Source organism: Muscardinus avellanarius (genome assembly GCF_963383645.1).
Source record: "Muscardinus avellanarius genome assembly, chromosome: 16".
In the NCBI taxonomy this organism is placed as follows: Eukaryota; Metazoa; Chordata; class Mammalia; order Rodentia; family Gliridae; genus Muscardinus; species Muscardinus avellanarius.
In genome coordinates, this window is record NC_137802.1 from 525,941 (window position 1) to 550,832 (window position 24,892).

General features: G+C 60.2%; 1 protein-coding gene across 2 annotated transcripts in view; it reads left to right on the top strand.

Annotated features, from left to right (window-relative positions):
* Positions 1 to 1,488: 1,488 nt before the first annotated feature.
* RFX2 (regulatory factor X2) overlaps positions 1,489 to 24,892 on the top strand; it is a gene marked incomplete at both ends in the record, with an annotated part of 29,569 nt that continues 6,165 nt past the window's right edge. Inside the window, 12 exons of one of the 2 annotated variants that reach the window (XM_080712253.1) lie at positions 1,489 to 1,578; positions 3,037 to 3,126; positions 3,580 to 3,650; positions 4,998 to 5,259; positions 12,311 to 12,385; positions 16,967 to 17,148; positions 18,418 to 18,537; positions 20,215 to 20,318; positions 21,149 to 21,267; positions 21,908 to 22,020; positions 22,148 to 22,302; positions 24,309 to 24,406. In XM_080712253.1, the coding sequence (XP_080568379.1) occupies positions 1,489 to 1,578; positions 3,037 to 3,126; positions 3,580 to 3,650; positions 4,998 to 5,259; positions 12,311 to 12,385; positions 16,967 to 17,148; positions 18,418 to 18,537; positions 20,215 to 20,318; positions 21,149 to 21,267; positions 21,908 to 22,020; positions 22,148 to 22,302; positions 24,309 to 24,406 (1,479 nt within the window). The remainder of the gene's footprint in view (positions 1,579 to 3,036; positions 3,127 to 3,579; positions 3,651 to 4,997; positions 5,260 to 12,310; positions 12,386 to 16,966; positions 17,149 to 18,417; positions 18,538 to 20,214; positions 20,319 to 21,148; positions 21,268 to 21,907; positions 22,021 to 22,147; positions 22,303 to 24,308; positions 24,407 to 24,892) is intronic. The other variant, XM_080712254.1, reaches the window with a different exon arrangement.

The window sequence follows — 24,892 nt, forward strand, 5'->3', positions numbered from 1 at the left end:
GCTTGGATTTGCGTTTCCCTGGTGCCGAGGGGGGTGAACATCTGCTTTTCTTTGTGAAGTGCCTGGAGTCTTCTGCCCAGTCTCCCTGTGGGTTTACTTGTCTTGTTGAAGTGAAGGATACAGATGGTCCATTATGTAAATATTATGTGATAGCTACATACTTATTGTGGTGAGACTTGGTGTCAGATACATGTTTGCAAACACTTTTCCCCAGATTGTGTGTGACTGGGGACGGACCCCAGGCCCTTCTACCTCCGAGCTGCAGCCGCACCCCTCCTCCACCTTCCATTTTGGACCGGGTCTCCCTAGCTCCTGAGTCTCGCTGAGGGCCGCTTGCTCTGTAGCCTGGGGACAGGCGGTCAAGCGACCCATGAAACGTTTAGAGAAAAGTCACCTCTGACGGGACTCCCCGAGTCAGTCGGGTGGGTCGAGGGGAGACCGGCAGCCCACAAGTGCGAAATTCCCTGTCTTCTGACTCAGTGTGCGGCGCTGCGCCTGGCCTCACGTCCCCAGGCTTGGAGGAGCGCGGCCTCCGCTGAGCACGCTGGCTGGTGGCGGCCTCTGGTGCCACCTGGTGGCCAGGCACGAGCCAGCCACCCAGGACCCCAGGAGAGGCGCCAGGGGCTCCCAGGCTCCGGGGAAGGGACCTGGGAGCGCCCCAGACAGGACGGCCTGCACTGGCGCAGACCCAAGCACAGTTTGTTCAATCTGTTGTTAGTTTGGCTTCATAAGCCGTGGCTCCCAGTACCTGGGAGACTCCCAAGAGAGAGGAGGACCCCAGGCCTGAGGCCAGACAAAGCAACTTAGTGAGACCCTGCTTCAACATAAAAACTCAAGTAGAGCCGGGCGTGGTGGCGCACGCTTGAAATCCCAGGACTTGGAGGCTGGGATGGGGGGATCGCAGTTTTGAGGCCAGCCTTGGCAACTTAGGTCCTCCACAACTTAGTGAGCCCCTCTTTCAAAATAAAGAAGAAAAATAGGGCTCAAGGTGCTGGTCAGAGGTAGAATGCCCCGAGGTTCTGTCCCCAGCACCAGTAATAATAATGAGGGGGAGGAGGAGGAGGAGAGGGAGGAGGAGGGAGGGTGGCTGGGGATGTGGCTTGGAGATAGAATGCTCCTGGGTCCAATCCCCAGCATAGCCCAAAGAAAACATCTTAAGCCCCCAGTCCCTACAGTGCTGACCTTGAGAGGCCTGGCCCTAGGGGTTTACCAACTGGAGTTGGGGTACGTAGGCCCTCAGATAGCAAGCATCCATCAGGAGTCTGGGGCCGCTAGTTCAGTGAGCGAACCTGCCCCAGCCCTCCGGAAGGGCGCGTCTGCTCGCGGGGAAGGAGGAGGGGCTCTGGGAGGCCTCCTGCGCGGGTCCAGTGGCTCTCAGGTTCGGAGAATCATCCTCTGGCTCCGCTCCCCGGCCCCTCCGTGCAGCCCCTCGGCCGGGCCGCGGGAGCCGGAGCCGCTCACGGCCTCCCCTACCCCGCAGGACTGAGCATGCAGAACTCCGAGAGGGGCTCCGACTCGCCCGCGTCCGTGGCCCTGCGTCCCGCGGCGGCGGCCCAGCCCGTGCCCGCGTCCCCTCAGGTAACAGCCTCGGCTCCGGGGGGCCACCCAGACCGGCTCCCCAGCCCCTGGGAGGCCGAGACACCAGGACCGCGGGCTGCGGCCGGCCTCAGCGACTGATGAGACCCCGTGTCCAAATAAGAAATAAGATAGGGCTGGTGGAGCAGAGATGGGACAGCCCGTCCATCCCCAGGAGCAGAGGAGAGGCCGGCGCGCTTTCCTTCTTCCCAGTCCCGAAGCTCGGCCGAGGCCTCGCTGCTGCCCGCGCGGCCGGCGTGGGGTCCTGGGCTCGCCGCCGCGCCCAGCTCGGTCCCGGTTCTTAATTGCTCCTCATCGAGACCGCGGGACCGAGCGTTTCAAGTGGACGAGTGAGTGGTTTAGGCTATTCACAACACCACGCCATCGCCGCGAACGAGTTCCAGAACATTCCTCCCTCCGGAAAGATCCCAGTGCTGGGGGGCTGCGGCAGGAGGGTCCCGGGTCCCAGGAAGCCTAGCTACTCAGAGACCCTGGCTCAAGTAACGTGGAGCCGTGTGTAGCCTGGAGGCAGAGCGCCCTGTGTTCAACGCGCGGCAGAGAAGGAAGACGCCAGGCCGCAGTCACCGCCCATTCCTCTCCCGCAGCCCCGCGCCTGCCAGCACTCCTGCCTCTGGCCGGCCGCCGGCCGCCCACCCCTAGCTGCCCGCGCGGCCTGCCCCTGTTCCCGGCTGAGTCCGCTCCACCGTGGGAGCTGGCCGGCCGGGCTCTCTCGTCCCTGGCCGTGCGCTTGTGATGGCCACGCCCGGCTGCTCCGCTGCTCAGAGCGCGGCTCGGCGGGGACGCCCTCGTCTACAGTGACACCTCGGCCCCCCGGGGGCTGTGTGCCCCGCTCGTGTCCACCAGGGTGTCCACAGGCCAGGCCGCACCGACACCACAACCAGCAACGCCAGTGCCACCTGGGAAGAGCAGGCGGCCGGCGACGCGCAGGCGCGGGCCTGAGCGCCTCCGCCCCCCACCCCGGCCCTTTGGCTTCTTCCTTTTCTCTTTTTGTGTGTGGCGCTGGGGATTGAACCAGGGGCATTCTCCCTCTAAGCTAGGCCCCCGCGCCTTTTGTTTTGTTTTTTTGGTTTTGGTGGTACCGGGGTTCCTGGAAACCCTTCTATCTTCGGGGTACACTCCCAGACCTACTTTATATTTTTTTTTATTTGGAAACAGGGTCTCTTAAGCCAGCCCGGCTGGCTTCCAACCTGTGCGAACCTGTCTCTGCCTCCCAAGTGCGGGGATGACAAGCGTGCACCACAGTGCCCGGCTTCTTTTGTTTATTTGTGTGAAACAAGTTTCTGAGTTAAAGAGCAGCCTTCCCGTCTCAGCCTCCCAGGGAGGTGGCCACCGCGGCCTGCCCCTCCACGGCTCTGTGGGCAAGGGCGCGGGGAGTGCGCGGCGTGCCGGCCGCCGGGGAGCGCCGCGGGCCTCGCCTGACCGCCCTGCCTTTGCTTTCAGAGGGTGCTGGTCCAGGCGGCTGGCACCGCCCCCAAGGGGGCCGCGATGCAGCCGATCTCCCTCCCCAGGGTGCAGCAGGTGCCACAGCAGGTAAGGAGGCCGCCCCTGGGCGCGGGTGCCCCCCGTGCCCGCCGCGCCGTCTCCCTGCTGCTCCTGCTCTGGAGTCTTGGGCCACCCAGAAAGCTCTCCTGGAAGCTATTTCAAACAGAACATTCTTTCTGTGTTTTTGGTCCTGGGATTGGACCCAGGGGCCTTCTCCTGCTGAGTTACAGCCCCAGCCCTGTCTTATTTCTTACTTTGAGGCAGGGTCTCCCTCGGGCGCTGAGGGCCTTGCTGCACTGCCGAGGCTGGCCTCGAACCCGCTGTCCTCCTCCCGCCGCCTCCTAAGTGCCGGGATGACAGGCGTGTGCCACCGCGCCCGGCCTGTCGTCGGCTCCACACCCCGCCTCCCTCGCTCTTTCTAGAAGTGCCAGCGGGGGGTGCGGCGCGGCCCTAAGGACCCGGGAGGCGGGGGCCCCCGTAACCGCCCGCCTGTCGTTCCAGGTGCAGCACGTGTACCCCGCGCAGGTGCAGTACGTGGAGGGGGGCGACGCCGTCTACACCAACGGAGCCATGTAGGTGCCGCGCCCACCCTGACCCTGACCCTGTCCACCGCGGACACCGCGGACCTAGGCTCGTCCTTGGAAAAGAAGCGGCTCCTCTAAACGTGGAGGTCCAGTCTTCACAGCGGAGCCCTTCCCCTCCGTGCATGCGTGTGCGTGTGCGTGTGCGTGCGCGTGCGGTGCTGGGGATCCCAGAGGCATTCGGCCTCTGAGCTCCACCCTCAGCGCCTTTTGGTGTGACTCAGGGTGTCACTGAGCTGCTGAGGCTGGCCTCAAACCTGCGAGCCTCCACTCTCAGCCTCCCCACTTCTAGGATGACAGGCACATGGCACCGTGCCCGCTGACCCTTAAACGCTAAAGGAGAGCTTGGCATTGCTCAGAAACCCTTCTTCTAATGCAATTTCGTTGTTATGGATTTTGGGGGGTGTTTTGTTTTGTTTCCTACTTCGGGTGCTGGGGACAGGACCCAGCGGCCTCCTCGCTCCGGCTCCTCCCTCAGCCCATACCATCTGTCTTGAACACAGAGTCTCCGCAGGCTGCCGAGAGTCTCCCTACTTACGGAGGCTGGCCTCGAGCCTGTGATCCTCCTGTCTCAGCCTCCGAGTCCTGGGTGCCAGGCTGCGCCCCGCACACGGCTAATAGTTTGTTTCACCATGATCCTGGACTCACTGGGAATTGTGGCTTAGTACACAGATGCCCGCTCGCCATGGGGCAGCCGCTCCGTGAGTGCGGAACACCACGGCCAGCAACTGGCCCTGGACAGGACTGCTGACCAGCCCGCGGGCTGCGATGTGCGTCCGTGCGCGCGCGTGTGGACCTGTGTGTGTGCACAGGCAGGCGTGTGCGCGGTTTTCTGCAGTCTTGTCTCGTGTACAGATCCACATAACATTGAGCCCGAGACGCAGACCTATTCTGTCTCCACCAGGGAGCTCCCATGTGTGGCCCACTTGGATTTATTTTAAGCCAGGCGGGCGGTGCGTGTGTGTAATCCCAGTACGTGGAAGGCTGAGACGGGATTACAGATTGGAGGACAGCCCGAGTGAGGAGTGAGGTCTGCAGCAAACAGTGAGACCCTCTTTCCAAATAAAAACAAAAAGAGCTGGAGTGTAGCCCAGAGGTCGAATACCCCTGGCCTCAGTCCTCAGGGACACACACACACACACACAGCTTGGTTTGGTGGGAGCATTTCTGTCGTGCCCTGGCCATCTGAGTATTTTCAGAACTGTTGGCTTTGAAGTCCCTTTGCGTTTGGCCTCGATAGCCCATCTCAGTGGCCCCACGCGCGCAGCCCCGGGGGCCCAGCTCTCACGTGCAGTGTGGCTGGGACGGGCTCCGAGGGGACCTCTCTGATTCCCACAGACGCGCGGCCTATGCCTACGACCCCGAGCCTCAGATGTACGCCCCCAGCAGCGCGGCCTCGTACTTCGAGGCCCCGGGCGGCGGCCAGGTGACGGTGGCAGCCTCGTCCCCCCCGGCGGTGCCCTCCCACAGCATGGTGGGCATCGCCGTGGATGTCGGGGGGAGCCCCATCGTGTCCGGCGCCGGAGCCTACCTCATCCACGGGGGGACGGACGGCACGAGACACTCCCTGGCACACACCGCCCGGTCCTCACCAGCCACGGTAGGTCCCGGGGCCCGGGGATCCGCGCAGCGGGACGGGGAGCAGGGGCGCCGGGGAAGCCCCGTCAGCCACAGACGGGCCGGGCCAGACAGCGTGTCTCGGCCTCAGTCCTCCACGCGGCACGGGTGACGTGCCAGGTCACGGGCCCTGCGCAAACTGGCCACAAGCGAAGCGTCTCTCGGGGTTGTCATGGTCACCACCCACCTGTGGGCCAAAGCGCACTGGGAGGAGGGAGGCGGCTCGCCCCGGGAAGGTGCCGGCCCCGCCGCGCAGCCAGGTCCCCACGCTGGCTTCTGTCACCTGGCGCGGCTTGGGATTGGCAGAGTGCATTGCCTTCCTGGTGGACACGTGAGGTTTGTGCAGTTGCCGGCGGCCCTGGAAGCTCCCTGGAGGCCCCTCCGCGGGACCTCCCCGCACCCAGCCTGCCGGCGCCGCTCTCAGGGAGAGCCACCCACACGCAGTGATGGGGTCATCTTCATTTTTGTGGTGCTGGGGTGGAATCCAGGGGCACCCTACCTCCGAGCTACACCCCAGCCCCGTTTTACTTTTTGTGTGGAAACAAGGCCTTGCTGAGTTGCTGAGGGCGTCGGACCTGTGATCCTCTGTCTCGGGCTCCCGGGGATGGGCTGACAGGCGTGGCCGCCAGCCTGGCTGTGGGGAGCCTTTGAGACGCTGCTCCGCCCGGCACGGGCGCAGCGTGATGGTGGCTGTCCTCTGTGGCTGCGGAGAAGGGTTTGCTTGGCCACAGTGTCTGACAGGGTTTCCAGCGCGGGAAAGCAGCCCCGGCCACAGGCGCGGGCTCCCCTTCCTTTAGGTAAATATCCCCCGGAACTTGCTGGCCGCGTGACCTCAGCGGCTGGCCCAGGCCGTGCCTAGCTCCTCTGTCGGGACAGGCGGGGCGTAGGCCCTTCTTCCCAGGCACCGAGGGAGCCCTCGCTGCCCAGCCTTCGGGGTTCTTTTTGTTTGTTTGTTTTTTCAGTACTGGGAATGGAATTCAGGGTCACTCGACCTCTGAGCTACACCTCCTGCCCTATTTTTTATTCTTATTTTGAAACAGGGTCTCACTGAGTTGCAGAGGGCCTCACTAAGTAGCTGGGGCTGTTCGTGAACCGCGATCCTCCGGTCTCAGCCTCCCGAGTGCTGGATGACGAGCGCGCCCCGCGCCTGGCTTTCGGGGTTCCTTTTATATTGGGGACACCAGTCCCGGGTCACATACGTGAGCTGCACATACTCTTCCAGGCATGGTGTGTCCTCACATTTTCTGATGTGTGTCTCTGGATGAGAAAGAAAAGACATTTTGGTTTTTATTAAGCTTCTCTTGGGGCTCCTCCACAGGTCCTGAGAGCTTTCTCCTACTGTCTTTTGAAAAGTTTTGTGGTTTTGCTTTTTATACAAGATGTAAGGTAGAGGTTGATGACTTTTTTTTCGCATAAGAAACAACCAGTTCTTCTAGCTTTATTTTCTAGAAATAAAACAACTCTTCTTTTTCTACTGGATTGCTTTTGCACTTTTGTCAAAAATCAGAGGGAGCCAGGCATCATGGCCAAGGCTTGTAATCCCAGTCCTTGGGAGGCTGAGACTGGAGGACCATAGGTTTGAGGCCAGCCTCAGCAACTTGGTGAGCGCCTTAGCAACCTAGTAAGACCCTGTTTCAAAATCAAAAATGAAAAGGGCTGGAGGTGTAGCTTGGTGGTGGACTACCCCCGGGTTCAATCTCCAGTACCAAAAAAAAAGGCCACTGGCCGCGGGTCCTGTCCAGGCGGCGGCTGCTCTTCTGGGCACTCTGGCTGCCGGCGCCCGGCGCGAGGCACAGTGAGCAGAGCGAGGCCCGGTTGGCTGCTCGCATCAGTGTAAGGCGCCGCGGCCCAGGGCAGCGTCCTGTCACAAGCCCACGGGTTTGTGCGGGGAGCTGGCGTCCCCCCGCGGCGTCTTCCGTCGGGGCACGGCGCGCTGTTTGTTTGGGCGGTCCTGGCTTGCGTCATCCTCTTTGACCTTGGAGCATTTCTGCACGTGTTCCCTAGACGTAGACCTCAGGGCCTCGCGCCCGCAGCCTCGCTGGGCACCTCCAGCGCAGGCGCCGCCCGGGCGCTCGGCTCCTTCCCTCCAGGGACGCCTCCGTCTCTTGCACGTCGGCACCATGAGGACGTCCAGGGAGGAGCGGGTGGACCTGAGGTCAGACCACTTGCTCTGGGTCTCTAGAAACCTCCATCTTGCGCTGTGGGACAAGTGGGGGTCCCCGGCTTTCTGTGGGTCTCAAGAGAGCCTCCGTCGAGCCCTGCGGGGACAGGCCGGGCCTCGCCTGGCTCTGGGGCCTCGCCTGGCTCTGGGGCCTCGCCTGGCTCTGGGGGCTCGTGCGCTGTGGTTGTGCTGAGCTGCAGGTGGCTTCCCAGGTGCCGCAGAGGCCGGGAAGCCCCTGCAGTTCCTGGTCTGCAAGCGCTCTTTACACGCCGGGAGCGCTTTGCTTCGTGGATAGGATCATATCTCTTCAAGGCCTAGTCACAGCGGGCTGGTGCCACGCCCTGGCCTGGGAGAGGCAGAGGGCTGGCGAGGAGAGCTGCTCGGCTCATGATAACCAGTAAGCCAGAGGGAGAGCGAGGGAGCGAGAGACAGACACAGAGAGGGCCTGGGGACACGCGGCCATCCCCTGGGCCTCTCAGTGTCAGCGGACCACCCCATTGAGATCAGAGCCCTCCTGGTCCAGCCCCTTCCCCAAAGCCTCGGCGCCAGACGAAGGTGTCGACACATCAGCCTTTGGGCCGCTTCCTAGCCAAGTCCCGGCGAGCTTCTGTTGTAAAGCAGGAGTTCTGTATTGAGAGCTTGCTCCGGGCTCCACCGCGGCAGACCCTCCTTTTCTCTGTCAGGGTTATGTCCAGGGAAGGCTGGGCACAGAAGAGCCCCCTCCACCCCGGCAGCTGCCCGAGAGTACCCTGCTCCCGCTAGACCAAGACCAGGGGCGCAGGCGGGCGCCAGGGAGGACGGGCTTCCGTCTGCCTTTGAAGCCAGGCGTGCTGCCGGGCGTGCTGGAGCACCCTGTCACCCAGTGCTGGGGGCTGAGGCAGGAGGATTGCAGGTCTGCGGCCAGCCTCCACAACTCAATGAAACCCTGTTTCAAAATAAAAAATAGAAGCCGGGCGCGGTGGCGCACGCTTGTAATCCCAGCGCTTGGGAGGCAGAGACAGGAGGATCGCACGGGTTTGAAGCCAGCCTCAGCTACTGAGTGATGCTCTCAGCAACTCAGTGAGACCCTGTTTCCAAATAAAGTATGAAATAGGTCTGGAGTATGGCCCGGAGGTAAGAAAGCCCCTGGGTTCCACCCCCAGTACCACCAATAAATAAATGAATAAATAAATAAATATAAACTGGGACTGTGTAGCTCCGAATAAGCCCCTGGGCTAACCCCGGTGTCACAAAGCAAGCGGCCGAGTTGTGCAGGAGGAGGTGCTCCGCTCCGCGGCCTCCCCAGGCCCAGAGGGAGCCGTGAGGCCAGCTCTGTCACATGTGAAGTGCGCGTCTCAGCGCCCACGCTCCTTGTGAGGGTCACTTGTTGCTTTTTGTTTTTCTGCTTTTGAACTAGGGTTGGATTCAGGGGCATTTTACCTCGGAGCTGCACCCACAGCTCTGTATTCTTTATTTTGAAACAAGACCTCACTCAGTTGCGGAGTCGAAGCTGGCCTCAAACCTGTGATCCTCCTGTCTCCGCCTCCCAAGTAGTGGGCCCGGCTCGGTGGTATCTTTTTAACTCAGGGCTCCTCCCATGTTGGAGTCCCAGCTGGAGGCCCCAGGCCCCGGGGGCTGTCTGTGGACACTGAGGTGAAGCAGAGCCTGAGGCGGGGCCCGGAGCCTTCCTAAGGCCTGCTTCAGGCTTCTGCGGCGGGGCCAGGCACACGGCCACCTGGCGCACCTGGTGGCCTTCGGCTGCAGAAGGAAAGCCCGCAGCTCCGGGGCCCTGGGGTGACTCGCTGCTGCTGCTGCTGCTGCTGCTGCTGCTGCTGCTGCTGAGGGTCGAGCGCAGGGCTGTCTTCCTCCGAGCTACACCCCAGCCCTTTTATTGTTCGGCTGGAAGCGGGGTCTCACTGGCTTGCCGAGGCTGGCATTGAACCTGTGGCCCCTGCCTCAGCCCCGAGCTTCCCTGCTTTCTGACGCTGCTCCCCGCGAGCCTCGCGGAGGGTCCCGGGGCGCGCCGAGTCCCTCTGTCTTGGTTTCCAGACTCTCTCTCTCTCTGCAGCCCGATTGCAACGGGCCCTGGTCGGGCTTTTTGGCATGTGGACTTGAACGTCGTGGAGACTTGAATGTGTGGGTTTGTCTCCCAGCAGATCAGGGACTTCCGCCCTCCTCTCTTCAGCTGCACTCTTTGTTTGTTTTTGTTTTGCGGGTCTGGGGGTGGAACCAGGGGCATTCTACCTCTGAGCTATACCCCTGCTTATTTTTTATTCTTTATTTGGAAACAGGGCCTCACTGAGTAGCTGAGGCTGGCCGTGAGTGATCCTCCTGTCTCAGCCTCCCGAGTGCCGGGTGACAAGCGTGTGCCCCGCGCCCGCCTCGAATATACTAGAGTTCTAGGATTCAGCGTGGTTCCTCTTTGCAGTTTCTCCTGTGGACGACATTGTCTGGCGAGGCGAGGCTGATGGGCCTCCTAGTTCCCTGCGCGCTCCCTCGGCCTCAGTGGACTAGCGCCGCACTGAGCTCCTGGCGGCCCGGCGCTCGCTCCCCGCTCTCTCCCACGCCTCAGGGCCTCGGGAGCGCGGGGTCCGGTTAGTGTGATGTTGAGCGGGACACCAGGTTCCAGGCTTCCTGGCAGTCCGTGCAGCCCGAGCCGTGCCGCGGGACCCGGGACGCCCGTGGGGCAGCTGAGAGGCCGCTGGGCTTCCCAGAGCCCTCCGTGCCAGGTCGCAGCTGCTCGTCCTCCGTGATGGCGGCCCCTCAGGCGCTGAGTCTGCGGAGCCCCGCCCCGGGGTCCTGCCGTCTCTCTGCCTCCGCCTTCGTGGAGAGATGGACGCCGTCCTCATCCCCCGAAACACTGGCGTCACCTCCATATCCTAACATGACTGGGTAGAGATGACGAATGGCCTTGAGACTGTAAGACGCTGCCCGTTGTCAAGGTTGGGTGCAAAACTAGCGTTACTGTACCATGGACGAAGGCGCGCTCCCCTCCCCAAGCCCTCCTCGGCACCCAGCGCACGGGAACGCAGGAGCAGACGCACAGCCCCAGTTCTCTTCTCTCAGCCCAGCAGACAGGAGGCCTGTGGCAACCTTAAATAAGCCACCTCTTGCCGGCCCGGTGGTGCACGCCGTAATCCCGGCACGTGGGAGGCTGAGACAGACTGGGACGTAGGTTCAAGGACAGCCTTAGAAACTATTGAGAGCTGGGCGTCGGGACACACGCTTGCAATCCCAGCATTTGGGAGGCTGAGACAGGAGGATCATGGTTCACAGACAGCCTCAGTTACTATTTTGTGAGGCCCTTTGCAACTCAGTGAGACCCTTTTCAAAAGAAAGAATAAAATAAAATAGGGCTGGGATCAAGCCGGGCGTGGTGGCGCACACTTGTAATCCCCATGCTTGGGAGGCTGAGACAGGAGGATCGCAGGTTCAAAGCCAGCCTCAGCGACTTAGTGAGGCTCTCAGCAACTTAGTGAGACCCTGTTTCCAAATAAAGTATAAAAAATAGGCCTGGGAGTATAGCCCAGAGGTAGAAAAGCCCCTGGGTTCCACCCCCAGGATCCCCCCCCCCACCCACACACACAAATAGGGCTGGGGTGTGGCTTTGGAGGCAGAAAGCCCCTGGGTAGAAAGCATCCTGGGTTCCATCACTGAGGCCTCAGCAAGTAGCTGAGGCTTTCCACGAACTGTGAGCCTCCTGTCTCAGCCTCCCAAGTACTGGGATTACAGGCGTGCACCACTATGCCCAACTAATTAAAAAAAATTTTTTTAAGGGCTGGGAGTGTAGCTTATAGGTAAAATGTCCCTAGGTTCAATCTTCAGAAAAAACCCCTAAGATACCAAAATAAAAAGTAAAAAGGAAGCCAGGTGTGGTGGAGCACACTCGTAATCCCAGCATTCGAGAGGCTGAGACGCGGTGTGCAGACAGCCTCAGCTACTTAGTGAGACCCTGTTTCAAAATAAAGAATAAAAAATAGGGCAGGGGGTGTAGCTCAGAGGTTGAATGCCCCTGAGTTCCATCCCCAGACCCACAAAAAGGAAGAAAGAAAGAAAGAAAGAAAGAAAGAAAGAAAGAAAGAAAGAAAATAAGTTCAAAGCCTGGCATGGTGGCGCACGCTTGTAATCCCCGCACTTGGGAGGAGGAGACAGGATAATTGTGCAGGTTCGAAGCCAGCCACGCTGGCTTAAGAGACCCTGTTTCCAAATAAAATATAAAATAGGTCTGGGAGTGTAGCCCGGAGGTAGAAGGGCTTCCAGGAACCCCAGTACCACCAAAAGAAAAAAAAGGAAAAGGAAGAGAGGGAGGAAGGAAGGAGGTGCTGGGCGGCTCCGTCCTTGGCGCGGGGCGTGGTGGCTTTCATGCGCCCGCGTTTTGTGCAGGGGCGTCGGTCACGCTCAAAGGCGGTGGCAGCTGTGCATGGCGGCCGCTCCTCCCGGCTCCTCTGCGGCTCTGCGGCTCCGCTTGCCACTCGAGCAGACGGGCGGCCAGGCTGCCTGCGTGTCTTGGGCCTGGGGACAGAGCAGCCACCTCTGCCTGCTTCGCTTACCTGGCCTCCGGGCAGCGGCTGCGGTGGGGGGCACGCACTGACGCCATGCCTGCTTTGCTGTGGCCGAGCTGGATGCAGCCACCGCACTAACCTGGCCTGTGCACGCTGGCCGTGGCAGAGCCGAGCCTGGGGCCCCTGCTGCCGTCCGTGGGCTCCTGCTCCGCAGGGAAGGATGCTCCCTGCCTGCCGCCCTCCCTCCGCAGGGCGGGCCCTGCGCCTGTCTGGCAGGAGCTGGAAGCGGAACGTGGGTGTTCATGAGCCACGAGTCCTGGCCAATGCTAACCATCTCACTCCCTTTCTCCCCTCCACTTTGTTCTGTTCTGTTTCTGCACACGTTTCTTTAGCTTGAAATGGCGATTGAAAACCTCCAAAAAAGCGAAGGACTCACACCACACAAAAGCGGCTTGCTCAACAGCCATGTAAGTGCGCGCCCGCTCGCCGCAGAGGAGGCCCAGTGACCAGCCAGCCTGTCTCCAAACCAAAATCAAGTGGGGCTGGGGTGGAGCTCAGAGGCGCCAGCCCCGGGTCGCACCCCGGTACCTAGAGAAATAAAATAGGGCTGGGGAGGGGCTGGGGAGTTGAACCCCCGGCTCGATCCCCAGCACCACCACAAAGAAGCAAATACATACAGAACCAATAGATAAGGAGCAGATGCTGCGGAGGTGCGCAGGCAGAGCCAGCGAGAGGCCCCGCGAGGCCCCTGGGCCGGCCCAGGGGGAGACATAGGGTCCTCCCGCCAGGCCCCTGGGCTGCAAGGACCCTCCATGCCCGGCGGGGAGGAGGCAGTGCAGTCAGACATGAAGAAGGAAAAGGCCGGGCGGGGTGCATGCTGTCCTCCCAGCAGCACTCGGAGGCCGAGACCGGAGGACAGTGGTTCAAGGACAGCCTCAGCTCCTTAGGTCCTCTGCAACTCATTGAGACCCTTTTTCAAAATAAAGAATAAAAAATAGGGCAGGGGGTGTAGCTTGGAGGTAGAATGCCCCTGGGTTCCATCCCAGACCCGCCCCCCCCAAAAAAAAAAGGAAAAAGAAGAAAGAAAGAAAAAAAGAAGCCAGACACACAGGTGCACGCTGTCAACCCAGCACCTGAGAGGCAGACAGGAGGATCACAGGTTTGAGGCCAGCCTTAGCCACTAAGGGAGACTCTGTTTTAAAGAAAAACAGAAGTGCCGGGTGTGGTGGCGCATGCTTGTAATCCCTGCGTTTGGGAGGCGGAGACAGGAGGATCGCGGAGATTCAAAGCCAGCCGCGCTGGCTTAAGAAACCCTGTTTTAAAAAAAAAAAAAAAAAGTATAAAATAGGTCTGGGAGCGTAGCCCAGAGGTAGAAGGGCTTCCAGGAACCCTGGTACCACCAAAAACAAAAAAAGAAAAAGAAAAACAGAAGCACTTATTTTATCTTTTATGGTACTGGGGATTGAGCCCGGAGGCATTTACCTTTGAGCTACGCCCCCCCCAGCCCAGTTTTATTATTTGGAAACAAGGTCTCGCTAGGTTGATGAGAGTTTCACTACTTGCTGAGGCTGGTCTTGAACCTGCAATCCTCCTGTCTCAGCCTCCCAAGTACTAGAATTACAGACATACACCACCATGCCCAGCAAAAAGAAAAAAAGAAAAAAAAAAAAAGAAAGAGAAAAGAAAACTGAAATAGGGGTGGAGATGTAGCTTGGAGGTCGAGTGCTCCTGGGTTCAATTTCTAGTCTGTGGCTGTGGGGCAGAGCGGTGTCTGGGGAGGTCCTGTGCAGGAGTGGTGGGTGGCACCTCAGAGGGCCGGCCACTCGAGGGGCAGCAGGTGCTTGCTCCCTTCACAGAGCCCCGCTCGTGCCAACCTCCAGGCCGCCATCCTGCCATGCGGCAGTGCTGGCCCACAGCTTCCCCACGGACACATCCCAGGGGAACCCATCCCCTGTACCTGCCCTCGTGTGAGCAGCCTGCGTGGGGCCAGGCAGGCAGGCAGGGTGCGGGAAGGTTAACAGTCTGTGGCAGCCCTTGTCCCCGAGTACCGCCTCTCCAGCCCCTCTGTGGGGAGCTCAGGCCTCCGGGTGGTGTCCCTCCACGGCTGGAGCCCCAGCATGGGTAGCAGGGGCCAGGGGCCTGCCCTCAAGCTCTTCCCTCTGAGCCAGAGGTGTAGACGGGGAGAAACGCCATCTTTCTGGAAAGTCCGCTCCACACACTGGGTCCTGTGGGCAGGTGTGAGGGCTGGAGAGGACGCAGAGGGCTCGGGGCTGGCCTCTGGGGTGGGGGCACGGCCAAGGGATGCCCCTCGGGCCTGAGTGCCCATGAGATCACGCCACTGGCCCTGCAGACCCGGGCACGGCTAGTCGTGCTGCCTGCTCCCCAGGACCCGCCCAGCCACATGGGCACTGGCTGGGTCAGAACTGAACTCGGGGACCACAACAGGAGGAGACTCACTCCGGGGAGCCCCACGCCGGAGGCAGAGGTGGAGACTGTGGGAGACACAGGCAGTGAGACGGGGCGCGCAGAGTGAGCCCCGGACAGTGATCGGCGCTCAGGTGGGATCGGCCCTCCAGGGCTCGGCCGGTCAGCCAGCCCTCCTCGGCTAAGGTGGAACCCTGCCCGAGGCGGCCACTGGGAGCGGGCAGCCTCCCGCAGCCCTCACTTGGAGGGGCCGTCCTTGCTCAGGGCGGGCACTGTCCACGTGGTCAGCTCCATCACCCACCTTCTGGGGGCTAAAGCAGGACAGGATTACATTCACCTTGTTTGACCTTTGTATTTGGACTCAAGGAACCAAAGATCAAAGGTCATTTTAAGGACAAGGACAGCATAGCCTGCAGGCCAGTACCTGAGACAGTCACCTTAAGAGAGAGGGTGGCCGGGCATGGAGGCTGAGACAGGAGGATTGGGGTTCACGGACAGCCTCAGCTACTTGGCGAGGCCCCTTGCAGCTTAGTGAGACCCTGTTTCAAAAAATAAAAAGACTAAAAAATAGGGCCACGGTGTAGCTCAGAGGTCGAATGCCCCAGGGTTCCATCCCCAGTACTGCAAAATAAATAATAAGTAGTAAAAAATAAAAAGCGAGTGTGGTGGCGCACAGTGATCCCAGCACTCGGGAGGCTGAGACAGGGGGGTCGCAGTTCGTGGCCTGCCTCAGCTACCGAGTGAGGCCCTCTGCGACTCAGTGAGGCCCTGTTTCCAAATAAAGAATAAAAAATGAGCTGGGGTATAGCTTGGAGGTAGAATGCCCCTGGGCTCCATCCCCGGATCCGCAAAAATAAATAAATAAATAAATAAATAAATAAATGAATGAATGAATGAATGCAAGCAGAGAGGGAGGTACTAGAAGGAGCTGGGCATGGCGGCACACACCTGTGAATCTACTCCTTGGGAGGCTGAGGCCGGAGAATCGCAGGCTGGAAGCCAGCAGACAGTAACTCAGTGAGACCCTGCTTCAAAATAAAAACAAAAGAGGCTGGGAGTAGCTTAGCAGTAGAACTTCCCTGGGCTCAGTCTTCAGCACCCAGGGAGAAAGAAAAGAGCACAAGCAGGCAGACAGAGCCGGCGGCAGGGGCCCACCTGGGAAGGCGTGGGCACGTCCCGGCCCTGGGAGAGGCCGCCCTGGCAGCCAGGAGGCCAGGGCTGCGCCCTGCCCACGGCAGGGCCGGGACCCAGGGACTCGCAGCGGCCTGAGTGCGGGCATCCCCGGAACCCGTGGATGCAGAAGCGCCAGCAGGGCCGGCTCTCTCTCCTTATAAGGAAGTGCTCATGACAGCCGCGGCCCTTGAGCAGCGGTGTCCACGGGTGACCCAGCCACACCGGGAGCAGCGGGAGCTGTCCTGGCCTGGTGGCAGCGGCTCGGGCTCCAGTGCCCAGGCTCAGGCCGGCTCTGGGCATGCCCAGCTTGGCTCGGCTTCCACAGCCTGCCTGCTTGGTGCAGCCTGAGGTCCAGGTCTGTGGCACCGTGCTGCCGGCCCTCAGGATGTCGGGTTAGAGGCCAGCCTCAGCAACCTAGCGAGACTCAACCACCTTGAGAGACCTTGTTTCAAGAAATGTAAAGAGCCGGGCATGGTAGTGCACGCTTGTAATCCCAGCATTTGGGAGGCTAAGACAGGAGGATCGCGGTTCGGGGAAAGCCTCGGCTACTTAGCGAGGCCCTTTGCAACTCAGTGAGACCCTGTTTCAAAATAAAGAATAAAAACTAGGGTTGGGGGTGTAGGTCAGAGGTAGAATGCCCCTGGGATCCATCCTTAGTACCACAAAATAAATAAGTAAAAATAAAGATGGGCTGGGAGCTTAGCTTGGAGATAGAATGCCCTTATGTTCAATCCCTAATACCACACATACCCACAGGAGAAAGAAGACAGAGGCAGGGTAGGTGGAGGGGGCGGGCGCTGGGAGGCAGCTGTGCAGGCCAGGCCAGGGCCAGCCCTCCTGTGCACGCAGCCCTGTCCTTTCTCCGTGTCTGGCTGGCAGCGAGGCCTTTGTGCCCCTAGGATAGGGAACGGAATCGGCCGCTCAGGACCCTCGCCCGGGGATGGGGGGCGCTGGCCGCTGGCAGGACGGTCCAGTCCCCGCCGCTGCATGCTGGGCGCGGCTTTGGCTTCTGCCGCCTGCATGGGCGGCCTAGGTGCTGTCATGGCCGGCGTCAGGGTGGGCGCGAGTGTGATTACCCTGCTGGATGTCCACCGGGCTCTGGCCACTCCTTGGGGCTGTGGACCGCAGTGCTGAAAGGGCAGGTGGGGGGGCGCGCAGATGAACCATCACTAGGGGTGGAAGGTGAACGCAAGAAGCAAACGAAGCCGGGCTGGGGCACACCCCTGGGTCCCGGTGCTTGGGAGGATGAGGCAGGAGGATGGCAGGTTCGAGGCCGGCCTCCGGGACTTAGCAAAAACAAGAAGAGCTGCTGGGGTGTGGCTTGAGGGGAGAACGCCCCTGGGTTCAGTCCCCAGCACCAAACACAAAGGGAAAGAAGCGGCCGGGGGCAGGGCGGGGGCAGGCCGGCTGCGCCCCTCTCCGCACGCGCTCACCTGCCCGCTCTCGCCCAGCTCCAGTGGCTGCTGGACAACTACGAGACCGCCGAAGGTGTGAGCCTGCCCCGCAGCTCCCTGTACAGCCACTACCTCCGGCACTGCCAGGAGCACAAGCTGGACCCCGTGAACGCCGCCTCCTTCGGGAAGCTCATCCGCTCCGTGTTCATGGGCCTGCGCACGCGGCGCCTGGGCACCAGGTAAGCCGCCTCGCGCCTCTGCGGGAGGCCCGGGGCAGGGCCAGGGCCCTGGCTCCATCGCCAGGCCCAGAGCTAAAATGAAAATACAGAGGAGCCAGGTGGCGGCGCAGGCTTGCCATCTCAGAGCTGGGGAGGCCGAGACAGGAGGTCGCGGTGCGCAGCCAGCCTCAGCTATAGTGAGGCCTCTGCAACTCGGGGAGCCAGCACCAAAAAATAAATACTTAAAAAATAAAAGTAAAAAAGCTGGGTGTGGTAGCGCATGCTTGTAATCCCAGTGCTTTCAAAGCTGAGCTAGGAGAATTGCAGTTCTTAGACAGCCCTCTTGGTGAGACCCTATTTCAAAAATAAAGAATAAAATAGGGCTAGGGGTGTATCTCAGAGATAGACTGCCCCTGGATTCACTTGCCAGCGTGCCCCCCCTCCCTCTCTCTCTCTCACATACGCGCATGCACACACACAGGGTGTAGCTTGGAGGTAGAATGCCCCCTAGGTTCCATCCTGTACCACCAAAATAAATACATAAATATATACATAGAATAAAAGGGGCTGGGGTACAGCTGTATGGTACAGCTCCCTGGGTGCAGTCTTCAGTACTGGAAGGAGAAGAAATTTAAAAAAAAATTTTTTTTTAAATTTTTTGGTGGTACTGGGGTTCCTGGAAGCCCTTCTACCTCCGGGCTACACTCCCAGACCTATTTTATATTTTTATTTGGAAACAGGGTCTCCTGAGCCAGCGCACGCAGCTGGCTTCGAACCTGCGCGATCCTCCTGTCTCCGCCTCCCAAGCGCGGGGATGACAAGCGTGCGCCACCACGCCCGGCTGAGAAATGTTTCATTAAAAATGTTGAAACAAAGCCAGGCGTGGTGGTGCACACTTGTCATCCCAGCATTCGGGAGGCTGAGACCGGAGGGTTGTGGTTCGCGGACAGCCTCAGCTGCTTAGTGAGGCCCTCTGTAACTTAGTGAGACCCTGTTTCAAGATAAAAAAATAGAGCAGGGGGTGTGGCTCGGAGGTCGAATGTCCCTGGGCTTCATCCCCATACCCACACACACACGCAAAAAGACAAAAATCTAGGACTGTGAGTGTATCTCGGAGGTAGAACGCCCCTGGGTCCCATCCCTGGTGCTGCAATAAATAAGACTGGGGCGTTGCTCAGAGGTAGAGCGCCCGGGTTCACCCACTCGTACCTTTAAAGAAAGGGCCCAGGACAAGTGGGGCAGGGCCCTGGGATGGCCACGGGCGTTCTGACGCTGGCTGTCTGGTTTCAGGGGCAACTCCAAATACCATTACTATGGCATCCGCCTGAAGCCGGACTCTCCGCTGAACCGGCTGCAGGAGGACGCGCAGTACATGGCCATGCGGCAGCAGCCCGTGCACCAGAAGCCCAGGTGGGTGCCGGGCGCCCGGGCCAGGCCAGGAGCTGCGGAGGCCGGCTCAGGCCTTCCGGGGCTCACCGCGCTTGTGTTGAGGGCAGCTGTGGGGGGTCCCCAGCCTCTCCGAGTGCGCAGGCACACACGGGCCCCGCAGCACCGTCCCCCAGAGGCGGGGCCCCAGCGGGCCGGCTCTTGCTGTTGTACGTCCCACTGCGCCTTTCGTGTGCCCGGTAGTGACACGTGTCCACCGCCACAGCACCCCACAGAGGAGGGCCGCTGCGCGCCACCCGGCCACCCGCCCAGCCCGGGGAACCGAATGCCGACAACTGTGCTGTCTCTGTTGTGCCACGTGTCACGGGCTGGAATCACAGACCTTCATTTAAAAGTTTAGGAGGAGCCCGGTGTGGTGGTACACACCTGTCATCCCAGCACTTGGGAGGCTGGGACAGGAGGATTGCAGCCTTGAGGCCACCAGCCTCAGCCACTTAGCAAGACCCTGGTTCCAAATGAAAAACAAAAGAGACAGAGGGTGTAGCTTAGAGGTAAAACTCCTAGGTTCAATCCCCAAATCCAAAGAAATGTGGAGAGGCGAAGGGAGGGGCAGTGTGGTCAGCCCCCCGGCAGGAGGAGCTTCTGTCCTGCTCCCTGCTGAAGGCCAGGGGCATCTGGAGCGTTCCCTCCTACACCCATCGCAGACGTCCTGAGCCTGGGCCAGCCCGAGGACCAGGGGGCCGCCATCACCTTCCCACCCCAAATGCAGGTGGGACGCGAGCAGCCAGCGTGGCCGTGCCGGTGATCCTGCGGGGACCCTCGCAAGCGCAGAACCGCCGTGGGCTTCAGTGCCCTGGCCGGGGCCCCAGTGCCACCCTCAGAGCCTTCCAGCGCCTTCTCAGCAAACACCAGGCTCTGTGTCTGGGCTGTGTGGCCTTAGGCGTGGGGACAGGCCTCGGCCACCGGCCTGCGCCCAGCCGCTCCCAGGGATCCAAGCACGCTCTCCCTCCTCCCTCCCGGGAGGCCGGCCCCACCGTCCACGCGGGGCAGGCACCCGCTCAGGTGGTCAAGAGGCCTCTCTCCTCTGCTCCCGCCCCAAGAGTCCACCTGCCCCAGCTCAGGCAGAGTGTGGTCAGAAGCTCCTCGAGGCCACACGCCCTGGAACGCTGCGGCTGGCCAAGAAGCCTTTCGCCTTCCAGGGAGAAACAGTGCGCGGGCCTGCGGCCACCGCACACAGGCGGATACACATGCATTGCACGGTGACCCGTACGCTGGAGCCTCCTTAAGGCTTGACAAGGGGGACATTCAAGCCGGGCGTGGGGGCGCGCACGTGTCACCCCAGCACTCGGGAGGCAGGGACGGAGGATCGCGGTGCGCGGCCAGCCTCAGCTACTTAGTGAGGCCCTCCGCAACTCAGTGAGACCCTGTTCCAAAAAAAAAAAAAAAAAAGAGTGAGAGTGTAGATGGAGAAGCCGGAGACGGCCAGGAGTACCCAGGGGCCGGGAGCGAGGGTTGAGCGGGCAGAGGAAAAGGCTCTGGAGACTGGTGCGGGGACAACGTGCACGGCAGTACGGGCCTGGCTAATCCCACGTGTGCACCAGAGGGCATTTGAGGGCTCTCACCCAAACTGCACCCCGCCAGCCTCCTCCTCGGGCCCGGCATGTCGCAGGGGCCTCACGGAGGCCCACGTGTCCTGCCCAGGTACCGGCCAGCGCAGAAGTCGGACAGCCTCGGGGACGGCAGCACACACGGCACGCCCGAGCCGGCCGTGGCGGCGCAGGGCCAGCACCACCAGCAGTACATAGGTGAGACTGGCTTCAGCTACGTAGTGAGGCCCTGTTTAAAAAAAAAGGATAAAAAATTGGGCTGGGAGCAGGGTGTGGCGGCACCCACTTGTCATCCCAGCATTTGAGAGGCTGAGACAGAAGGATCGCAGTTCACAGCCAGCCTCAGCTACTTAGTGAGGCCCTCTGCAACTCAGTGAGACCCTGCTTCTAAATAAAGAATAAAAATAGGGCTGGGAGTGTAGCTCAGAGGTAGCATGCCCCTTGGTTCCATTAAAAAAAAAAAAAGGAATTAGTGAAACCAAGTGGCCATGAACAAGAATAGGCGGTTTTAAAACTTCTGAGCTCACACTGGGCATGGTGGCACACACCTGTCACCCCAGTACTGGGTTGGGAGGCTGAGACGAGGATTGCAGGCTGTAGCCAGCTTCAGCTACTTAGTGAGACCCTGTTTTCAAAAAAAAAAAATACATAAAAACAGGGCTGGGGGTGTAGCTCAAAGATAAAATGCCCCTGAGTTCTATCCCAGATACTAAAATCAAATGTAAAAAGTGAAAGATTGCACCGGGGCAGGGAGGTGGCGGCAGGATCGGCCCAGACACAGACACTGCCCTGGGCTGGGCCCTGCGTGCGGCTCGCGGAGGACCGAGGTGCCGAGCTGGCTCCCAGGGCGCCGGCTCATCTGACACCCGGGAGGTGGCAATATTATCCCCACTTTGTAACCTGGGAAAACAAGCATGGAAGTCTGCCCACCCGCCTGCGGGCGGCAGGGTGGCGGCCGGGCTGCCTCGGGGGCAGCTGGCACTCCCCTCTCCTGGGAGCCTGTGTCTGACGTGCCACCTTCTTCCCAGATGTCTCCCACGTCTTTCCGGAGTTCCCAGCGCCGGACCTGGGCGGCCTGCCACTGCAGGACAGTATCACGCTGCAGGACGTCAAGGCCCTGCAGCTGGCGTACCGACGGCACTGTGAGGTGACCGGCCCCCACGGGGTGCCCAGGGCGGCACTCGAGTCCGTCACCAGGCCGGGCGCGTTGGAGCACGATTGCCATCCGTACTGGGAGGTTGAGGCAGGGCCACGGGTTCAAAGACAGCTTCAGCAACAGAAGGAGGCCTTCAGCAACTTAGCGAGACCTCGTTTCAAAATAACAAGGGCTGCCGGGCATGGTGGCGCATGCTTGTAATCCCCGCATTCGGGAGGCTGAGACCCAGGGATCACCATTCACACCTCGGCTACTTAGTGAGGCCTTTGCAACACAGTGAGACCCTGTTTCAAAATAAAAAATACGGCTGGAAGTGTAACTTGAGGTAGAATGCCCCTGGGTTTGATTTCCAGTACTGCAAATAAAATCAAATAATTAAATTAATTAATAACAAGGGCTGGAAGTGCAACAAGGTAGAATGCCCCTGTGTTCAGTCCCCGGGAGCTCAAAACTGCCACCGCCAGGTGTCACCTGGTGTCCGGCTGCCCGGAGGAGACAGACCCATGTCCACCCGCAGCCCGCTCACACCCGGCTCCTACCTCTCTCGCTGCAGCCCTTGCCTGGGGCCACGCAGGAGCCGTGCCCCTTGCTCGTGGGCGCGTCGGCTGTCTAAGGCCCCTCTCCATCCTAGGCGACCCTGGACGTCGTCATGAACCTGCAGTTCCACTACATTGAGAAGCTGTGGCTTTCCTTCTGGAACTCCAGAGCCACCTGCAGCGACGGCCCTGCCTCCCTGCCTGCCAGGTGACAGCCGTCCTCCTGCCCGCAGCCTGGGGGGCTGCGCTTGCACATCTGCCACCCGCTCCTTCCCCGTAAGGGGGGGGGGGCTGACCTCGGCGCAGGCAGGCCGCTCACCTGTACCCGCCCACAGTGACGAGGAGCCCAAGGGCGCCGTCCTGCCCAAGGACAAGCTCATCTCCCTGTGCCAGTGCGACCCCATCCTGCGGTGGATGCGCAGCTGCGACCACATCCTGTACCAGGCCCTGGTGGAGATCCTTATCCCCGACGTGCTGCGGCCCGTGCCCAGTAAGCGCCCGGCACCCCCAGCCCGAGGCAGGAGTGGCCACTGCTCCCCAGGGTCTGTCTGCTCTTGCCCAAGATGTGCCCGTGTCTGTGACCCACCAGAGGTGTGCGTGGCGCGGAGGGCCGCGGGCGTCCCCAGGGCTCCAGGCGCCGCCCTGAAGCTCCCTGGAGGGGTGGCGGCCTGGCGAGCAGCCTGGGCCCCGGTCACAGCGCCCACGATCGCCACCCACCCGGCCCCAAAGACCCAGGGCATCTGCTGTGCTTTGTGCTGGGACCACCAGCCGACTCGTGCCTCCGAGATTCCTAGCGCTCTGCCCTCCACGGGGCGAGGGCCCGAGGCGCCTGGGCAGGCCCCACGGCCGCGACGCGAAGGCAGGACCGCAGGAGGCGCGCTTCGGTCCTCTCCACCTGGGCTCCTGGGCCGCGTCCCAAGGTGCTGGAGCCCAGCAGCGTTCCACCTCCAGGCTGCGCATTCCCAGCCCTTTTTATTTTTAGGGTTTTAAAATTTTTTAATTTTTTAGTTTGAAACAGGATCTTGTTACGCTGATGAAAGCCTCGCTAAGTAGCTGAGGCTGGTGTCCAATCTGCGACCCCCTGTCTCAGCCTCCCTAGTACTGGGGTCACAGGCGTGGGCCGCCACGCCCAGCGCAGACTTCCCTAATGACTGGTAGGCTTCTGTGTTCCAGAAAGTGAGAAATGGCTCTTCTTGCTGCCAGTAGAGCCAGCACGTTTTCAGAGCAGGATTTGATTTGGGTACCCTTGCTTTTCTTCATTTCTCTGCTTTTTTTTTTTTTAATTTATGGTGGTACTGGGGTTCCTGGAAACCCTTCTACCTCCGGGCTACACTCCCAGACCTATTTTTATATTTTTATCTGGAAACAGGGTCTCCTAAGCCAACCTGTGCCATCCTCCTGTCTCCGCCTCCCAAGCGTGGGGATCACAAGCATGCGCCACCACGCCCGGCCTCATTTTTCTGCTTTTAATTTTATTTATATTTTGTGGTATTGGGGATTGAACTCGGGGGTGTTCTATCTCTGAGCTATACCCCTCAGCCCAATTTTATTTTTTATTTGGAAACTGGGTCTCACTAAATGGCTGAGGCTGGTCTCAAACTTGCAACCCTCCTGTCTCCGCCTCCCAGGCACTAGGAGTACAAGCGTGCCGGTTTCTTTGTTTTTTAACAGTCTTAGGCCGGCCAGTGGCAAAAGCCTAGAATCGCAGTACTTGTGAGGCTGAGACAGGAGGATGGCAGGTTTAAGCAACTTAGTAAAACAACAAAAAATAGCCGGGCGTGGTGGCACACACTTGCCATCCCAGTATTTGGGAGGCTGAGACAGGAGGATCCCGGTTCGCGGACAGCCTCTGCTACTTAGTGAGGCCCTTTGTTACTCAGTGAGACCCTGTTGCAGAATAAAGAAGAAAAAGTAGGGCTGGGGGTATAGCTTGGAGGCAGAATGCCCCTTGGTTCCATCCTCAGTACTGTAAAAAAATAAATAAAAATAGAAAAATGAAGGACACGGGGTGCAGCTTGGAGGTAGAATGTCCCTAGGTTCAATCCCTGGTCCCCAAAACAAAACAACCTCTTTTTATTTATTTTGGAATGTTTTAAATTTTATGTGGATTTTTTCTGAATTTTTTATTTTTATGTAGATGGTTTTTTATTATACGCCATCTGAAACGTGGAAGCTGATAGGCATGCTAACATATGTACATACGTGTGTGTGTGTGGGTGTGGGTCTTCCTTGGCGTGCAGCGCGTGCACTGGCTGGCTCGCTTGGGGGCATCCTGGGCGCTGCAGGGCCCGGCAGCACCCCGGCCTCCACCTGCTGCACACCAGAGCTCCCCCAGGCGTGACAGCGCGGGGCCGTGGGGGCAGGATGCTGCGGGCAGGCGTGCCCTGCTCACAGCCGGCTTCCCTGGGGGAGCCGCCCCTGCCCTGCGCCGGCTTTGCTGCCTCCGCCCACGGCTGGTGCGGGCGCCCCCTCCCCTCACCTGCTCGGTGTCCGCAGGTACCCTGACACAGGCCATCCGAAACTTTGCCAAGAGCTTGGAGGGCTGGCTGACAAACGCCATGAGCGACTTCCCGCAGCAGGTGGTTCAGACCAAGGTAAGGCCGGAGCCACCCTGCCGCTCTGCCTGCTGAGGGCTCCCGAGGCAGGACGCTCGGAGGCTGCTGCGAGGCGGGCAGGTGCTGCCGGGGCCACAGAGCTGGGCCAGCTCACAGCCCAGGCCTCAGCGTCAGCCAGAGGGAGGGTCAGTCTCAGCCTTTACCGCACATAACCTAGGCCACAGATCAAAAGGAAACTTTTTTGGGTAGTACTAAGCACTGGACCCAGGCATTCTATCTCTAAGCTACACCCCAGCCCTTTTTTTTTTTTTTTTTTTGTGGTACTGGGGGTGGAACCCAGGGGCGTTCTACTTCTGAGCTCTACCCCCAGCCCTGTTTTTTATCCTTTATTTGGAAACAGGGTCTCACTGGGTTGCAAAGGCCTCACTAAGGAGCTGAGGCTGGCCTTGAACCATGATCCTCCTGTCTCAGCCTTCCAAGTGCTGAGATTACAAGTATGCGCCACCACACCTGGCCACCCCCAAC